We start from the raw sequence: 19,243 nt of genomic DNA, 5'->3' as shown, positions 1-19,243 counted from the left end.
AATCTAGTAAATCTATAAAGGCAGAAGGGAGGGGGAAACGAAGCCCGCATTCTAAGCAGGCCTCGTACACGGTGGCGTAACCCTCCGGCGGGGAGTCAGCCCTATGATCACCGTCAGGTACCACCGCCCTCCCCCCAGGAAAAAAGTATTTTTCGGGTAGGGATACCACAGTATCCTTACTCAAAATACTATGGAAATACTCTACGGTCTTCTCCCCGGACTCTTTCCGGCCAGAAGACCCCTTACCGCCTCTCCTACCGCTACCCGACTCCGAAGAAGAAATAGAAGCCATTTTTCTTACTTTTTGAAGGTGAAGAAAGTCTGAAGAAGCTCTTGAAAGCGGAAGAAAATTTCTCGAGAAAGAGAGAGTATAGAAGACGCAACAGCAAAAGTGTGCAAATGAGGAAGAAAGAGCATATTTATCAGATTCGGGAAAGATTTCGAGATCGTTGCGCCGTTTCGAATCCCACCTTTTCAGGATTCAACGGCCGGATTTTTACTGTCGCATTTAATGCAGTCACGCGCAAGGCACGTCCCCCTGACGTCAGCCTCCCCCTTACCATTATCCAGAATGCCGAAGTGACTCACCTCGCCGAAGTGATTCACTTCGCTTTTCGGGGGGGGGGTAGTGATGGGGTACGAACTAAACCCTAATGGCAAGCCCAATAACAGTGACGGCCCATCAGCCCAGAGCCCAAGAAAGAGTATCTGTTCGGCACCAAAGAGTTCGGCACGACCAAAGAGTTCGGACTCAGCCTACAGCTCGGTAAAAGCCGACCAGTCAAGCTCTCCTCTCAGATCGGCAAGAGCTGATCGGTAAAGTCCAGCAGTTCGGTCTCAGCATTCGACCGAACTAGGAGTTAGTGGACTCATGAAAGGCCTCCACGACCTCCGCTATACCCACGATCTATTTAGTGGTACGAAGCAGTTATTGAGCAGTTATTGCTCACCCACGATCTTGTTAGTGGGGCTGCAAACCACGACCTTAGTTCAATGTATAAATAGAACTTAGATCAGATAGAAAAGGGTTAAGCTCTCTAGAGATAAAATAGCATATAGCAAGTCTATGTTGTAAGCTGTAATCCCAGATCAAGCAATACAATCTTGCCCTCCCTTCTTCCCGTGGACGTAGATTTACTTCAGTAAATCGAACCACGTAAATTCTTTGTGTCGTAATCTTCATTCTCTACCAGCATTTACTAACATCAGAAATTCGCGGATCCATCAGTGACAAATATGATAAAAAAAATCACATTAAAAAAATCATGCTAATTTTAATAGTGACAAGTAGGATTAAAAAAAATGCATGTAAGTTAGTCAAATATGGTGATTAACCCGCCGTGAGAAATAACAGATAAAATGTCAAATTTATGATAATTTAGATCAATTTTAAAGTTCATAAAAAAATACCAAAATTTAGCCAATTTTTTTTATATTTTAATTAGGGACCAATATCCATTTCAAATTCATAATTTTAACTTAGTGTGACTAAACAAAATTTGACGGATCGTCGTGATTTAAATGATAAGTAACCATTTTCAAACTAATAAGCAAAATAAGATAAATTATACAATTAACTTCAATTTTTGTTTTATTCTCAATAATTGTTCTAATTTAAAATTTTCTACTTTGGATATACTAATATTTAATCAATCATATTTCCAACTAATTATTAGAGATGTTTTATTTTGTTATGTTTAAATTTTTGTTGGGAATTGGGACAAGTGCATAATTATTAAATATTTTATGAATTTAATTAATTTCATAGTAATTAGAGGTATTAACTGGGGTTTTTGGTGGATTTGGATAATAAAGTAATTTTTGAATGTATGAGTAAACCAGTTACTATAAACATTTTCAAATATGGAAAATACTTAATGAATGGGAAAACAATACCTTTTTCAGTTTTTCCTCATTGCATATTTTAAGTATTGATGCTTCCCCTTTTTCCACTATAAATATGCAAACTTATATATTCAGCCATGTAAAAGCAGTTATTGCACGAGATATGCCATCAATGACAACAAATTCGGTTGACAATATTGTTGAGATAATATGAAATTAGTTCATGAAGACATTGCTGGTTATATAAATTTCTGTATACGTTGGCAAACTTTATGTAATTGAACCCTTGTCTCTTAATAAATTTATATACTCCATCCCTCCTCTAAAAAATAAACAGATGCATGTATATTTAAGTTTTGTGAAAAATATTGCCGCATATATTAAATGGTTATCAAATTGGTTAATAAGTTGGATTTGTTTTTAAAATAAACATTAAATCTTATATTTTAGGAGTATTATTTTAATTTAATTTAACATGATTAATTATGTCATTTCACAAAATAATTAGATTCACATAATATTTTCTATTTGTATTAATTTTATAAATTATTTACAATTCTTTCCTTTCTGATATACACGCCAATAGTCTTCTCTAGATTATAAAGATCATAGCGGCCTTCCCCTACCATGATTCTGATGTATTTCCTCTTATTATAATGCGGCATTAATTTCACCTGTAAAGGCATAATGCTTTGACCTTTACAATATATATCTTGTGCTCTCTTTTAAGTGTGGAATTTAATTATATAACATGCTCTCATAAAATTGGGTTTGATTCATTGTATTCTTGACCGACTAGAACAGAAAATAAATTGAAAGAAATTAAAAAGAAAATGTACCAAGTGATTTCGAGCTGCTTCTTTTACTATATACTTCTGTATACACTTTGATAATTAAATCTTATTTTATTTTAATTCATGGCTATAAGGGTATTTGAATGAGATGAAGAAGAAAGGATAAATAGACTAAATTGTCTTTCATGGCGGTAAGAATATTTATGTCAAAAAAATAGTTCAAATGATATTAAATTGAAATTGACGGACTACAAAAGGTAATTTCAAATGTTACGAACTAAAAATGATAGTTTGACAAAATTCGTGGACTAAAAATATGTTCTCTCATTTATCTCTCTGTTAAAACATTAAAGCACTGTACAAAATTGTTGTTTTATTATAGTAATAGTATAATTTTTTATAGTATGTATTTTGATATTGAGACCTTGTGACAAGCTACACTGTGGCTGAGCATTGTAATAATCTCATTGTACAATGCACTTGATTAAAAAAGCGTATATGAATAGTAAAAATTAATTTTCAGCCACAAGCTTACTCATTTTGCAAGTAGAATCAATTTTATAAGGCAAATACGAAAGATAGGAGTATTTGACTTTTATAAATTCGATACCCTATAAAATATGTCCATTATTGTGTCACTCATCCATTTAAAATATTGCAATACTCCAAATCTTATTTTTTATATTGAAACTTCTCCAATTATACAGTAAAGTGTAAACTAACCTATTTTTCTACATTTTTATTATGAAACAATACTAAATATGTGTGTGCACTACAGTTATTACAAAATATTTGGGAAATACCCTAAAAAATTGTAAATTTGAGTTTTATATAAATAATTGAAGCACAATTACTTTTTTTGGGTGTAATATATATTTATAAATAAGTTTAAATTTGATATAAATTGTTGCAGATAACCCAAGAACAAAAAAGTTATCTGTGCACGGCCAAAATCAAATAGATCTCCATAACCCGTTTAGTAACTTCTAACTTAAGGAATATATAAATAGTTCTGAAAATATGTAGATTAGAAAGAGAGAGAGTTTTAGAATTAAAAAGTGAATTTACTAAAAAAAAGTGCATATTGCTATAAGATGGAGGGAATATTTAGTGGTAAAAGAAAAACAAGTCATTCAAAATATATATAATTCATATTTCTAAAGTCGATGTATATTTTAGGTTAAAATAAAGACGCACCATTTGGGATTATGAGTGGACTAATTATCCCAAGTTGGTAAAAACTAACGGCTCTATCACTTGAAATAAAGAAAATCAAGTATAAACACAAATTATCTTCAATGTCAAAAGACTTGAACATATCTCAAGAGAATGAAGGAAGCTGAATCGATAGAAGCATGAAAGAAATGAAGAATATGCTATTCAAAAAGACAATGCATTTGTTCCTTTAATCCAAAAGCAATCGAAAAGGTTAAATTCAACATAACACATGACGCTTATAACGTAACAACGACTATATAAAGAAGTTGAGCATACAACAAAGTTCACTTATAAAGCTTCACACATCATAATAGGTCATAAGAAGGCTGCAGCTTAGAAACCATGAATCTTGATATAGTCCTTCTTCACAATTCCAGCCTGCAATAGAAACCAATCACTACATAAATACACAGTTCAAATATACAAATATTTTCACAAGTATAAAACAAAAGATCCAGTTTTACTACAAAAACTATGCTGCTCCGAGCAAAACATTTCATCATTTCCCTTCTCTCATAGCCCTCATTTGACCCATATACTTCAAGATAACATGCTCACATCACATCTAATAACAACAGCGACATAATGTAATAACCTGAACAAGAAAAGTAGAGACGTTCTTCCGCTGATCACCTTGGAGTTGAATAACCTGTACAAAGAAAAAAGGTCAGTTTCGACATGCAATGAAGGTCAGGAGTAAATGTTAGCACAGACCTGGCCTAGTTCTGGATCCTGGACAACAGTTCCATTGCAGCAAAACTCCTTCTTAAGATCCTTCAAGATTTTGTTGTAGCTAAACTCCTTCTTCAATCCCTGCACAGTTGTCAGGCTTTTCCGACCATTCCGCTGCTGTACCCGAATGTGTACGTAATCCTTTGACCCAGTGCTAGAGTTATCAGCATTTGCATCAGTAAAAGGATCTGTGTTAACAAAACCAAAGGTCAGTCAATGGGACCCAAAGGGGAGATTGGCTTCCAAGGTATGCCAATTTTTCAGTCAACTGTTAAACCATAAGTATTACCACAAATTCAAACACTGTATAGAAAACCTATCCATATATGAACTGAAGAAAGACTTGCTCAAAGAATCAAGAATACAAAAGATAAGCATACCAAAAGTAGTGGGAATTTGGATATCAAGATCAGACATGAAACTTGGTTGATGCAGCAAACGTGACACGGAGAACAAGATTTGAGTAACTGGATTGGAATGATCAGACCTGCAAGCAATAAAGAAATATTGATGATTAATTTTATAAGCATGTCAAACCCAATTATAAAATAATTTTTTATTGTTCCACAAAACATGAAATTAAAAAAAGAACACTGATGCATTAATTTTATAACAATATAGTTCACCATATAATAGCACATTTCAGTATATGATATATTCTTCAGATGCTTATCAGAAAGAAAACTCTCACTCTCACCCTACCTATAAAGTGATCTGTTTTAGAATTTTTAGTGAAACAAGTAGCAAGAGCATGCAACATGAGACCCACGAATTATTCTTTCAACAACATCAGCATGCTGGCAACCAGACAAGGTAGAGCAATCTTATGCAACAATCAAACCTCAAATACGAAACTACCGATATCACATCTAAGTCCTCTACACATGAACCCAAAAAAACTGGAAGGAATTACGATAATACCAAAGCAAATCACTAAAGAACTAGCTTTCAGATTTTACTTGAACTCAACGGATAAGATTGCAATAAAAGGTCGACCTAAACCCTGATGCCAGGAAAGGCATAAATCTGATGAAATTCTTAAAATTCAACATATAGATAAATTTCATAATGAAATTCATGATAATTAATGGTTTTCTCAAGAATAGAGAAAGGTTCAACAATAAAAGACGATAAATTGGAAGAAATATCCATCTTTATACAATCAATTGCTACCCTAAACCCTAATTCCAAGAAAAGCATAAATTTGATTAAATTCTTGAAATTTACCGAAAAAGAAAACCCTAAATCCTATCTGGAATAAAATAATAAAGCAACACGACGTGACGGTGTTCAATCAACAATCAACAGAAAAATCAAGCGCCTGCGGTCGTCTACAAACCGAAAAAATAATCGGATAAATAGGACGGAAAAAGAAAAAGAAACAAAAAGGCCGCATCTTTAGAATCAAGCGAGAATTAGCAATCGACAGATCCAACAAATACTGAAGATAGAGTGATAGATGGGGGCGGAGAATACCTGATCTGATTGAGAAGAGAGAGAAGGGAGTGAGTAATTATGGATAGAAGAGAATGCTAATCAGTGAAAATTGAAGTCGTGTGTGTTTTTATAGCCGACTCCAGAAGAAGTCGCGTTTCGATATCAACATATATATGCTTAAAATCTTCTCAAGATATACCAATAAAAAATGGGTGTTGCTATATACAGTAATAAAACTAAAATCCACTAGGAATTGGTGAAATTCGTTTTTACAACTCTCTTCGTGTATGATTTAAAGTCTCATATGGATTTAGTGCAAATTTTAAATAAAAGTTTCATTTTGATTTAGTTCAAATTTTAAATAAAATACAAAGGAAAGTGAGTTAGAAAAAATTAGTATAATTAGGTTAGTTTTAAGGGGTGGATCTATTTCCTTTACTTTTTTCAATTTTTTTATAAATGTCCTACCTCAAATTCTGAAAATTTCTTTATATAAATATTTTTGTTCTTCTGAATTAAATTCCTGGATCCGTCCCTTTTTGTTTTAATCATGAAATACAGAATTTGAAATTGAAATTTAAGTTTTAAATTTTTATTAGTGAATTGCATTTTTTAAATCTGAACTTCGTTATAATATTAAAAATGGGACCCCCAATTTAAAAAATATCTCTACAAGTTTATTAACTTTGATACTCCTATAATATAATTGGAAAGAATTTTGCATATTTTAGATTTTAAAATTTGAAATTTAAGTTTAAAATTTTTATTAGTGAATTGCATTTTTAAATCTGAACTTCGTTATAATATTAAAAATGGGACCCCCAATTTTAAAAATATCTCTACAAGTTTATTAACTTTGATACTCCTATAATATAATTGGAAAGAATTTTGCATATTTTAGATTTTATTTTAAAAAATACCCTCTAGCTTTTAAAGGGCATTTTAGTAATTTTCTTTTTGTTTCAAAACAACTTCTAAATATTATGGCAAAATTTAGGTACCAAAAATATAGTTTACTGAAGCATATAAGAAAATATTAAGATAAATTTCACAAAACATATGTCAGAATTATTTTACACTGAAAACACAACAAAAGCATTTATATTTGGAGTTGAATATATAAATAAAACTTGATTTTACGCCTAAAATAAATTTAAAGAAAATGTACCAAGTGTTTTGGAGTTATCAGCAAACGTTCTATACATTAGAAAATGTGGTACATTTGGCTTGTAGAGTATTGATACGAAATAATTGAAACCTAAAAAGACATAAATAAATCGGGTGGTATTAACATGAAATTAAGTTGAGCCGGACATGATGATTCATATATATTATTGTCCGATATATGCTGGAGATTTTCAAACAATAGCTCAGACTACAGTTTTTCTTCCATTTTAACTTCTTTAAAAAACACTCAACTTCATTGTTAGTCCATAAAACCGAATAAGGCTTAGAGCATCAGCAGTGGAGCGAAATTCCCGGTGAAATTTCCCGCGAAATTCCCAAAAACACCTCCTGCCACGTCATATGGACTTCCCACTGCCCTGCCACGTCATACGGAATTTCCACTGCACAGTAGCGGAATTCCCGATGGAATTCCCACATTAAAAAAATTCACAAATTCACAAATTAGACAATTTCTGAAATTAAAATTTCGACGCGAATACGGAGAAAATGCACCCACTTTATTTAAAAAAAACCATACTTCATTAAAAAAAATACATAATTACTAAAAAAACATTTAATGAAAAAGCGGAATTCCGCGGAACGCCGCGGAACTGTGAATTCCTTCGCGGAATTCCGTATCCGTGCCTGGGACGCGCAATGGCGGACGTCCGCCACGAAATTCCCGCACGCCGGTGGGAATTCCGCGTGGACGTCCGCCATTGCTGATGCTCTTAACTTATCTCCACGTGGAGCCGAGGAGGAGACGCATGAACGCTCACACCTACCTCGTCGCTTGAGCTGACGGTGGAGAATTGGTCATCGAATGTGTGTTTTATATGCATTCTTTCTACTAGGTCTAGTTGTTTGCCTTGCCCATTTTCAATATCTAATATCCTACCATGCTTAGTTGCTCACTGTCCTTCATATCATAGTTGTTCATTGCACCTTTAAAAATATACCAGTATATCATGCTTATACCGTTCCTCCATCCCTTCTCCAAGCTTTTATATATATAGCTCTAGGATTTCAATGGTTAACAAAGGATGCAACCTCATATACTTTTTTAGTAAGAATATCAAACCACACTTTTCTACTAGTAGTACATAACATTGGATTCTAGAGTCAAATTGCACAAACCATATAAAGGTAATAGTAGTACTACATGCCAATTAACTGTCATCTCCGTTAAACCAAACATGCCCTAAAATAAACAAAATGGAAAATGAAAAATCATTCGTGAATCGTGAAATACGGGAGGAGAGAGAGAGGCATAAACCCTGAAACCCTAAAACCCTACTCCCAATTGGTCGCTTGAACAATGAGAGCACCCAAATCCAGGAAATTCAAGCTCCAGAAACGCCTCACCGAGGTCCAAGAAATCGAGCTCCTCGAATCATGGATTGATTCCTGCAAACCCGACGCCGGCTCTAACCCTCTCTCCCTTTCTCCGCCATCGAAGAAATCGCCTATCGGCAGGCTTCCTGACGGCTCCTTTTCTCCCTATGCCGGCGCCGACAAGTTTTTCCAACTGCCGCTATCCAAGAGGACCAAGGATGGTTTGGCCGCCTCTGATTACACGAAAATGACCGACATTCAGAGGGCTTCTCTACCTCATTCCCTATGCGGCAGAGATATCTTGGGAGCTGCTAAAACCGGCTCCGGGAAGACTTTAGCGTTCGTTATCCCGGTGAGTTATTCGTTCATATCTTTACATGATGCATTAAATTTGTTCTCCTTGTTAAGAATTTGAGGCCACATATAATTATTTCCAGGAGTTCGTTCCTTATACCGTTAATACCAGTGTAACCTCGACGTTACTCACTCAAAATATCTGCATCTCAGACTTTTGCTACTCAATCGATTACCTTTTCTTGAAAGCTGGATGAAATTTGTGATATTGTTAAGAGTTTTTCTTTGTAGTCATGCCGTAAGAAGTTTTAATTTTGTTGAAGTAACATAAATGGAGCTACTGGATATAAAAATAATGAGGTTAAGATGAACCTATTGTTTAAAATAGTTATTGGTCACACAAATAATGTTACTAAAACATATACTGCGAATTTTCTGGTGGGCTTAAGGGGCCTCTCCAAGTATAAACACTTTCAGCTTGTTGATTTATGCCTAATTGTACTTAAAATCTTGAATTGATAAGGTCGATCTTAATCGAGGAGCAAAGAAGGAATACAGTATATTTGAAGAATACTCGGGATCAATCACGACCAACAATAGGCATTGTGTGTTAGGAAATTCAACATTCCTAACTAATTACACATGCCTCGTTTATGTACCGTGAGATTCCTTCTTAAGGAAACTACCAGTCTACCATCACTTCAGGATATAATTAGCTACAAAATGTGAATATCTTCCTTGTTCTTTTGGTGGCATTATTTATTTTCGTTTGTGTTAATATGATTATATTGAATTTATGAAGCCTATACGTTAATATGATACGCTAAAATGTGTTGTGGTTTTGTTCATCAGGTTTTAGAGAAGCTGTATCGAGCTAGATGGGGACCAGAGGATGGGGTAGGATGCATCATCATGTCTCCTACAAGAGAATTAGCTGGACAGCTTTTTGAAGTTCTAAAAAATGTAGGAGTGCACCATGGATTTAGTGCTGGCCTTTTGATTGGTGGTCGTAAAGATGTTGGCGAAGAAAAAGAGCGTGTTAACGGGTTGAACATTTTGGTCTGTACTCCTGGCAGACTTCTCCAACACATGGATGAAACTCCAAATTTTGAATGTTCACAACTCCAGGTCTTTCTTTTGACAAATTTGCTTGTTTTATTTGCTTTTTTCAACCATTGTGGTTTTATACTGTGTTATACTGACTGGGTGAACTCTTTTTCAAAATTATTGCAATGAACTATCTTCAGCTTTGGGCTTGCCTCGATAACTGTTTTGCTATGGGGAAAGTAAAAGTGAATGAACGTTTAAAATTGTTTGCCTTTCTCAACTCTAGGTGTCTTGCTTATGCATCTAAGTTTTGTTTCATCAAGTTTTTGTCATAGTGGCCTACTTGTGGTATGCAATTTTTCATTTATTTTCACCCCTGCTGGATGGTCTTATTAGGTAACGTTTTCTGCTGCAATTTTTTCCTCATTCGCATTGAAGCTTGTGCAATGCAGATGCTTCATATTCTTATATTTCCGTTATGACTTTGATTCTAAACATATCCTACAATATCACTTGTATTTAGCTGGGTCATGGGGACAATGATGTGATGACTAACAGATACTCTCGTTATTATGATTGTCTGAGTGAGCCTTTATCGTGGTTATGTTAGCTGCCTGCTAGGATAAGTTTTGGGTATCTGATTGCTGGGTCCATTTATTTTCCCTTTTAAGTCAAGTGTGGAACAGATGTCTGCAGTTTCTGACCTAGTTTCCTGGTCTGTAAACAGGTTTTAGTTCTTGATGAGGCAGATCGTATTCTTGATGTGGGATTCAAGAAAGAATTAAATGCTATAATATCTCAACTACCAAAACAAAGACAAACCTTCCTTTTCTCAGCAACTCAAACAAAGTCTGTTCAAGATCTTGCAAGACTCAGTCTGAAAGACCCAGAATATCTTAGCGTGCATGAGGAGTCTACTACAGCTACTCCTAATCGTTTGGACCAGACTGCTATGATTGTTCCCCTTGAACAAAAGCTTGACATGCTTTGGAGTTTTATAAGGACACACCTTAATTCAAGAATTTTGGTATTTCTTTCAAGCTGCAAGCAGGTAAATTTTCAATTAGATCTCAATAATTAGATATAGTTGGTAAATTTAATTGTGTCACTAAATTTTTAATACCAAGAAACTTGCTTTTATGTTCATTTTATAGTTTATAAGAGGTCGTTTACTTCATTTTACTGGGGAGGTGCTTTGAACTTTGTCCAGTTATGCATCATCTCTATCCTCATGTCACCCTGGATTTATGGATGCATAGTTGATATAAATATACACTCTGCCATTTACATATGTACTCCATATCTTAGTTATAGTTTACTAAACTCATCTGCATTTATAATAAGTTATCTAGCTGTCCTCTGGACCTTCATTCTTTTGTTGTCTGTTTACCTTTTTGTTCTGCCAAAATGTGTTCCTGAAAGTTTTTCTGCCTGTCTCAACAGGTAAAATTTGTGCATGAAGCTTTCAAGAAACTCCGACCAGGAATTCCGCTGAAATGTCTTCATGGAAGGATGAAGCAGGATGGACGTATGGGAATATATGCATCATTCTGTGAGCAACACTCTGTTTTGTTTTCCACTGATGTTGCATCTAGAGGGCTTGATTTCAACAAGGCTGTTGACTGGGTTGTTCAGGTTGGACCCCGTCACGTCCCCTAAAATTAAATTCCAGTGTCTCTATAATAATTCAAGTTTTAAAATTTTCAGTAATAGAGTGCACTGTTAGAGTTCTGAACCATAGATTTGATTAAATGTGCACTTCCAGGTAGATTGCCCAGAAGACGTTGCTTCTTACATACACAGGGTCGGGAGAACTGCTCGTTACCTTTCAGGTGGGAGATCTGTGTTATTCCTTGCACCCTCAGAGACAAAGATGCTTGACAAATTGCAAGAAAAAAAGATTCCTATTCGAATCATTAAGGTATGCCTTGTTTTCCAATGTTCTCCAGTTTTAATTGCATGAATAATCCACTGGTCTATTTATTGGCAAAGCTTTTGTTTTTTTCATGTATAAGTTGGGTTAAGTAGACCAATTTGTGTTCCCATTTTTCATTGTAACTCATATAAATGAGTAAATTGTTTGCATCATTCCTTTCAGGCAAATACAAAAAGATTGGAATCTGTTTCTGGTTCATTGGCAGCTTTGTTAGTCAAGTATCCTAATCTACAGAGTCTAGCCCAGAGAGCCTTCATTACTTATTTGAAGTCCATCCACAAACAGCGCGATAAGGACATTTTTGATGTCACGAAACTTCCAATTGATGAATATTCTGCATCAATAGGTCTTCCCCTGACTCCCAGAGTTCGGTTTCTTAAACAAAAAGTTAAGGGCAAAAAAGTTTCTGAAGATCTTGCCCTGGTGCCAGAAAGCCAGTCTGATGTGAATCCTTCTGAACTCTTAAGAGGAACTGTGAATGCAGTAAAGCCTGAGAAAGAAGAGATTGAGTTGGAAGAGAGTTTTCTTTTGGAAAAGGAAGCACAGCTTGAATTGAAAGATAGTGGTCTGTTGGAAAAGAAAGCACAGCTTTTTGGAGAAGAAAATGAAACTGATATTAGAGATGATCTGTAAGTTATCATCATGATTAGATGTTCACTTGTTTGAATTTCATTACTTTTACTTCGGTTTAAACAAAATAAGAGGTGATTTTTTGGTCGTGGGTGGAGAAAGTCAATGCATACTTGCCTGCCTTTTCTTATTACACTATTCACTTGCGAAATATTACACAAAGTTTTAAATCAAATATGGTGGACTGCGCGTTTCTTTATAGTTTTTCTGGTTTTGCCTGTTATAAGCTTATGTGGTTATCTTCATTTCTTAAGTTTGAGGTTTTTGTCTCTGATGGTTGCTGTAGGAATGCTACAAGGGTCTTGAAGAAAAAGAAGTTGAAGATCAATATGCACAGGCCTGTGGGTACTAGGGTTGTATTTGATGATGAAGGAAACACCTTGCCGCCTCTTGCAACATTAGCTGACTCCAATGCTGGATCAGATTCTGTCAAGCTGGACAAGGACAAAGGTAGGTCTAATTCTTCCTTGTGTTTTTGTTACCTTACAATATGCTATTTCGAACGAATAGTTTTCCAGTTTCATAATTCTGCCCTATATGTTGGGGTTCCTATTTCCTAAGTATTTAAGACTTGGTTGTTATACTTAGTTTTGGGCTCAGAATGTCACCGTGCCTCATGCTCCTCCAAGGCTCCGATTTTTTTTCTCAGTTTGTGCAGAGATTTGAGCTACGTTTGAATGCACTTGGAAAAGTAAATGAAAATAATTGATCAATGTATTGACTCAGAAATTTATTCCATTTCTCTAATGGTCCCTGTCCACCCCAATTTGCAGTAAGTCAACGATATGCAGAGTTGAGAGAAATGATGAAAGTGGTAGATAAGGAAGATAAAGCCATAGAGCACAAGCGTCGGAAGGAAAAGCGTATCAAGCAAAATATGAAATTGAAAAGGGGTAGAGAAGAGGAAGAGGATGACGATGACGATGATGATGAAGTTAGTGATGATGATCTATCTGGTTCGGGCAGAGAATCAACTATGAACCGACCAAATAAAAAAGGCAAGAAATATTTCAAGAGTGATAGTGATAATGAAGACGACGAGAGGGGCAAAGGCGAGAACAACACAGCTCCAATTACACTGGCGGAGCAAGAAGAACTGGCTCTTAAGCTGCTCAGCTCAATGCAATAGTAATAGAAATGAGGGCCTTTCGATTTTAAAGCGATTGTTGTATGCTGGGAGAGGGTTTATATGTTCTTGTCTAAAGAGTAATGCTCAAGGCAACAAAAAATATTGCAGGTTTGTTTTTGTAGAAGGGTGCTTCGTTATTAAGGTTACATCATTAATTTACTTATTGATTATAGTTGTACTAGAGAATATCTTGTATTTTTACCAGCAATTTATAGGCAGGAGACCGCATTGTTAATTGTTAACTGTTAACTCTCGAATATATTTTCTGTTGGATATTTTTTTTCTGTTTAAGATGGATCTTCCGGAGCTTTTTTCTCATTAAGATGGTTTTTTTTGTTAATTTTGTTTGGAAGATATATCTTTAATTTTGTCATAAAAAAAGTCTTGTAAGTTATTCAAATAGACAATGGCACAATGCCAACTTATATGACATGATTGTAGTGAGTTAGAGGATTGGGAAATTTTATGATATGCCCATCTTATAATGATATTTTTATAATATTAGGAATTTTTTAGAGGAAATATTTGACACTTTTCAATGGCAGTTGGTTGTGAAGTCTCTTCCCGTTATATTCACCAATGCCAACTCATTCGATTTCGGATTAATTACATTGTTAAATTATTGAGTTGCAATTAAGTCTTTGAAGTATAAATTTTGTATTAGAAATTTTCAGTTTCAATGTATAATTTTTGAATTTCCAATTTGAAACTAGCACGCCAGAAATGTGGAACTTGAGAATGTTTATAAAATTAATTTAGTTAATACTACAGTATGTGAGAAATGAATAATACAGTAAACTTTAAGAAAAGTATAAATGGACGAAAAAGGAAATAAAAAATATTTTGAAGTCGCGTTATTGAGCAAGCGCCTTCAGTTAATGTGGCATTTTGCAGTAGCGATCCACCGATTGAAACTCGAAACCCTATCGTATTTATTTGTCCGTTTAGTACACAAAGACCTCCTTTCAAACCCCCAATTTTGCCGTGGTTTGAATTAGGGTTTAGCTCCAGCCGAGAACGATGCAGCAGCCTGGAGGAATGGCGCCACCACCTATGGGGATGGATCAGCAACAGCCCCATCAGCAGCAGTGGATGACCATGCCACCCCAGCCGCCTCACTTCTGGCCTCAGCAGCAGCAACAACAGCACTACGGTGCGCCGCAAGCCAACGCAGCTGCTGGTGGCGCCGCCGATGAGGTTCGATCTCTATGGATTGGAGACCTTCAGTTCTGGATGGACGAGAACTATCTCACATCCTGTTTCTACAACTCCGGCGAGGTATTTTTGAACTTCTTTTGTGATTCTATGTATTTGTGGTTGCACGGTTTATTTTTATTTTTTTTGTTAGATGCTTTTTCTATGGAAGCTATACTTGAACTTCTTTTGAGATTCTATTGATATGCGCTGTGGTTATTGATTTAGGGTTTCCCTCCCCAATTAAATATTGTTGTCTGGATTTTGGAGTAGTTTAGTTTTTATGTTGAGAAAAATAGACTGTAATGGTTCGCCAAGGTTGTGTAAGTGTAATGGATTTGCAAATGCATTTGGAGTGAATTTTTTTTCTGTTTTCCCCCCTATTATGTATGTGTGTGGTTGAACATAATTTTATTGCGAATCATGTTTGTCAGTCATGCCGGTTTTTTAACTCCTTGTGATCTTATAACTTTCTGCGCATTCAGCTAGTATCTGCTAAGGTGATTCGCAACAAGCAAACTGGCCAATCTGAGGGTTATGGCTTCCTGGAGTTCAGGAGTCATGGTTCTGCTGAAAGTATATTGCAACAATATAATGGTGCAATGATGCCTAATGCTGAACAGAGCTTCCGACTGAACTGGGCTAGTCTTGGTGCGGGAGATAAGCGTGCAGATGACTCTCCTGAGTACACAATTTTCGTGGGAGATTTGGCTGGGGATGTTACAGATTATGTCCTGCAGGAAACGTTTAAGGTTGTCTACCAATCTGTTAAGGGTGCAAAAGTTGTTATAGATAGGGTCACTGGACGCTCGAAGGGCTATGGATTTGTTAAGTTTGGGGATGAGAGAGAGCAACAGCATGCTATGAGTGAAATGAACGGTGTTCTCTGTTCAACTAGGCCCATGCGGATTGGGCCTGCGGCTAACAAAAAACCTATGAACGCACCAACTCAGAACGGTGAGCAGATAATTGTTTTTTTCATAATTGATATTTTTTGTCAAATGGGTTTAACAATGTTTGCTACATATCCTATATAATTATGCAATTTTACAGGTTGTTTGTGAACTCTAGATATTCGAATTCCCCAGTTTGTTCTTGTGGAGTTCTGTTATGGTGTTTTAGATTTGAAAGGTGTTGTAGTTATGAAATCGAAGATACGCGAGCATTTCCTTCTAGTACTTTAATAGCTTTGGAATAATATAATTATATAAAGCATAGATAGACTTATTTAAAACTCATGTTGTCTCGAAGCAGGGAAGAGAGAGGCTCTCATTAAGGGGGCCTGAGACTGGTTTCAGCTGAAATGATTCCCTATAATCCGTGGCATCTGTTTAGGTCAGTTGAATTTGTTTATGTCATAAGCTTCCTTCATTCCTTTGTGGCATTTCGTTTTGCTACAGATTTCTTTACTTTCACAAGTTTTCCCTTTTAAGTTACCAGTCAATTGGGTACCATTTCTTGCACAGAACTTACCTTCTGATACAATACCTCTTTCTCTGTCAACAATGTAGATGTCTTCCTTTCTTTTATTTTTTAGTGGACCGTTTTCTGGAGCTAGTTTCTTAACTCAGCTGAAACTCCTTTTGTAGTTTAGCGAGAAAGAAAAAGCATCAATATAAACCATATTTGTTGGCTATCTACTCTTGGTAGCTAACCATGATTAGATGCAGTGCTAGTAAGTCCAGTATAAAGGCCATCTTCCATCAACATACTATCAGAGGCCGTTTGTTCAACTGCTGCATAACCGTGAGATGACTTGAGATTATGATATAGTGGTATTTGAAGCAAGTATTCAGACGCTCCCAATTTATCTTTTCTGAAATGGCTTAAGCAGTAATTGTGGAGTCAGAGAGCTCTGTGTTCTTATGTGTGCATTTGTTTTGATTGTTGAAGTTTAACTTGTTAATTGTTCCTTATCTGGATATGTATTGATGACTCTAGCTTAAGGAGTCTTTTGAGTTTTGAGATTTTGGAAATTTTATGTAATACCTGACTTTCCTTAACATTTGCATCTTGACTTGTAAGTTGGTATTAACTCATTTGATAGTATATTTGTACCGTTTGATTTTTGTGGATCAGGCAGCCTGATAGTCCTGATTGTTGGAAGAATAAAAATTCTGAGTTGTTTTTTTATTGGTGATAGTAAAGTTGTAGGTTATCTGGACTATGGAGGATTTATGAAATTTGTGTACAGTATGGTGCTAACCTTGGACTCAAAAGCCAAATGTTTTAACATTTAAAAAAAATAATAAGTGTATCCTAGAGAAGCTTTATATCCATGCCTTTTAAGGCAGAGATTTTACCTTGTGGAATGTTGGTAATGACAGAAATCGGAACCCGATTGGTTCTTCTTGTTAATGTTTACTAATTGTTTCTGCTTGCTTGTTGGGTAATTGTAGTCTTCTGTTGGCATTCTAATAGGACTGCAGGAGCTAAGTCTTCTTATTTCCACTTTTACTGGAAAAAACTGCAAAATAGAATTTTGAGATGTGTAGTATATTTTTCTCATAATATGTGTTGGGTTTTTGGTAAGTGGAAATAGTTGAACCTTTAGGTATGCTTAAGATGCTTGAAGCGGAAAGGATGTAAGCATTATTATTCTGGTATGAGAATGTGCTTAGCAAATTCTAATATAGTGGGAAACTGAAGAATCAATTCAGAAAAAATATCCTGCCAACAATCTAACATCTTCTCCATCTATTTTGTATTTCCTTGATTTGTCTCTCAATAATAACAGCAATGATTTCAATATTTTATATAGTATCATTTTATGGCATCAATAATTACAATTATTCATGGTTGCAGCTTCATATCAAAATCCTCAAGGAACTCAGGGCGAAAGTGATCCCAATAATACAACGGTACATTACATTCCCCCTGATTATGCTATGTTTTTCTAACGGTATGCAACTTACTTGTAACCTAAAAAATGCAGATATTTGTTGGCGGTCTAGATTCCAACGTGACGGATGACCATTTGAGACAAGTATTCTCACAGTATGGTGATGTAGTACATGTGAAAATTCCAGTTGGAAAGCGTTGTGGATTTGTTCAGTTTTCTGATAGGTATCATGATACTGCAGTTATAACTTTGATGTGCCAACTTCCTACTAATCTGCTTGTTGTAAATGTTTGTCCTAGGTCCTGTGCTGAGCAAGCTTTAGCAAACTTAAATGGTACTCTGCTAGGAGGGCAGAATATCCGTCTTTCGTGGGGACGCAGTCCTTCAAACAAGCAGGTTGAGCGTCTAAAAATGCTGACTTAACTGCATCTTTACTTGAATTTGGTTTCTGATTTCGCTGTTAATTTTTCAGACTCAGCAAGATCAAAACCAGTGGGGAGGGGGTGCTTACTATGGATACGCGCAGGGGCATGAGGTGCAAGGTGGATTTGCTCCACCACAGGACCCAAACATGTATTATGGAGGCTATCCTGGATATGCAAACTATCAACAGCCGCAACAGGTACTGATTCCTTGCGTGTTGTGAAGCTAGTGCCAGATTTTCCCACTTTCAGTATCTACTTTATTTGGCAGACTTATTGCCCGTCATATTTTCCTTCATCATCTTCTGAAATGTGTTCTGTTTATGGAGCTCTATAGATTTGATTGTTATGAATTTGATGTATGCCATTTGGCTGATTGCATTTTTCATTGTTGCAGTGATATGCTGGAGAGCAGTCGGAGCTTGTGCCTTGCTGAGTGGCTTATTATGTGATATTGCCAAGTTGGATTCGGCTTATTATCTAATAATATTTGGTGCTATTTTCTTTTGGTTTTGTTGACTCTTTTCCCCCCACTGATTTGGAGGTTTTCTTAGTAAACTACATGTATAATTGTAGTTCTTGATCATGTTTGGAATGAATCGGTTGCATATCAATCGCTTACCTTAGTTTTGAGCTTTGCTGTTTCTGCTAAACTGCTGACCTGAACATGCTGCGGCTAATTCTTGTAATGCTATTGGTTTAAGTGATTATCATTCAGTTATTGAGCTTACATTTCTTACACTACTTTCCAGGTATAAAATCAAAATCTACCTGGTTTTGGGTGCTAATATTGTCTTGTTTATAAGCTGGGCCTATAGGATTTCTTGTGCTTTTTTACTTCCTATGAGCTTATGATTTAATGTTCGGAAATGTTTTATATCAGCAAAGAATATTTAATGTCATTACAAAAAAAGAATATTTAATGTGTAAGAATAAATATACTACTATGAACTAACGTGGCTTATCAAGGTGCAGAAACGACTTGAGTTACTGGTTTTGTACACAGTTGTTTTCGCAGCAAAGCTAAACTATTTTGTCCAGATCAAGTAGATTTGTGATTCTTCCATTTGAATGAATAACTATTTTGGTTTTTTAAAAATAGAAATGATTTTTATTTTGCTATTGGTGGAAACATTCTATACTTTCTATTATACTTGCTGCAGAGTGAATTTCACTTGGAGAAAAAAGTTCTACTACTTGTAGAAAACCCATCATAACTTA

General features: G+C 35.5%; 3 protein-coding genes across 5 annotated transcripts in view; 2 read left to right on the top strand and 1 right to left on the bottom strand.

Annotated features, from left to right (window-relative positions):
- Positions 1-4,013: 4,013 nt before the first annotated feature.
- The window catches only part of LOC121809841 (protein translation factor SUI1 homolog 2), a 51,102-nt gene continuing 35,872 nt past the window's right edge, over positions 4,014-19,243 (bottom strand). Inside the window, exons 1-5 of one of the 2 annotated variants that reach the window (XM_042210657.1) lie at positions 6,066-6,187; positions 4,970-5,076; positions 4,572-4,777; positions 4,453-4,506; positions 4,014-4,235 (exon numbers count right to left, since the gene is read on the bottom strand). In XM_042210657.1, coding sequence (XP_042066591.1) covers positions 4,191-4,235; positions 4,453-4,506; positions 4,572-4,777; positions 4,970-5,006 — 342 coding nt within the window. In that variant the 5' untranslated portion in view covers positions 5,007-5,076; positions 6,066-6,187 and the 3' untranslated portion in view covers positions 4,014-4,190. Of the gene's footprint in view, positions 4,236-4,452; positions 4,507-4,571; positions 4,778-4,969; positions 5,077-6,065; positions 6,188-19,243 lie in introns of those variants that run through there. The other variant, XM_042210658.1, reaches the window with a different exon arrangement.
- LOC121809837 (DEAD-box ATP-dependent RNA helicase 32-like) lies at positions 8,403-13,882 on the top strand. Of its 2 annotated transcripts, XM_042210644.1 has the most exons (9): positions 8,747-8,880; positions 9,346-9,547; positions 9,675-9,950; positions 10,597-10,920; positions 11,313-11,504; positions 11,635-11,790; positions 11,968-12,434; positions 12,722-12,885; positions 13,209-13,882. In XM_042210644.1, the coding sequence occupies exons 3-9, from the start codon at positions 9,735-9,737 to the stop codon at positions 13,562-13,564; spliced, it is 1,875 nt and encodes a 624-aa protein (XP_042066578.1). In that variant the 5' UTR covers positions 8,747-8,880; positions 9,346-9,547; positions 9,675-9,734; the 3' UTR covers positions 13,565-13,882. The 2 variants fall into 2 exon arrangements, with proteins under 2 accessions (XP_042066577.1, XP_042066578.1); XM_042210643.1 differs by lacking the exon at positions 9,346-9,547 and having other exon boundaries at positions 8,403-8,880.
- Positions 14,508-18,761, top strand: LOC121809839 (polyadenylate-binding protein RBP45-like). The gene is made up of 7 exons (XM_042210650.1): positions 14,508-14,842; positions 15,244-15,715; positions 17,564-17,619; positions 17,694-17,824; positions 17,900-17,996; positions 18,073-18,222; positions 18,420-18,761. The coding sequence occupies exons 1-7, from the start codon at positions 14,585-14,587 to the stop codon at positions 18,420-18,422; spliced, it is 1,167 nt and encodes a 388-aa protein (XP_042066584.1). The 5' UTR covers positions 14,508-14,584; the 3' UTR covers positions 18,423-18,761.

Source organism: Salvia splendens, chromosome 6 (genome assembly GCF_004379255.2).
Source record: "Salvia splendens isolate huo1 chromosome 6, SspV2, whole genome shotgun sequence".
Lineage (NCBI taxonomy): Eukaryota > Viridiplantae > Streptophyta > Magnoliopsida > Lamiales > Lamiaceae > Salvia > Salvia splendens.
Note: the sequence above shows the minus strand (reverse complement) of the source record. Positions and strands in the feature narration are given on the sequence as shown.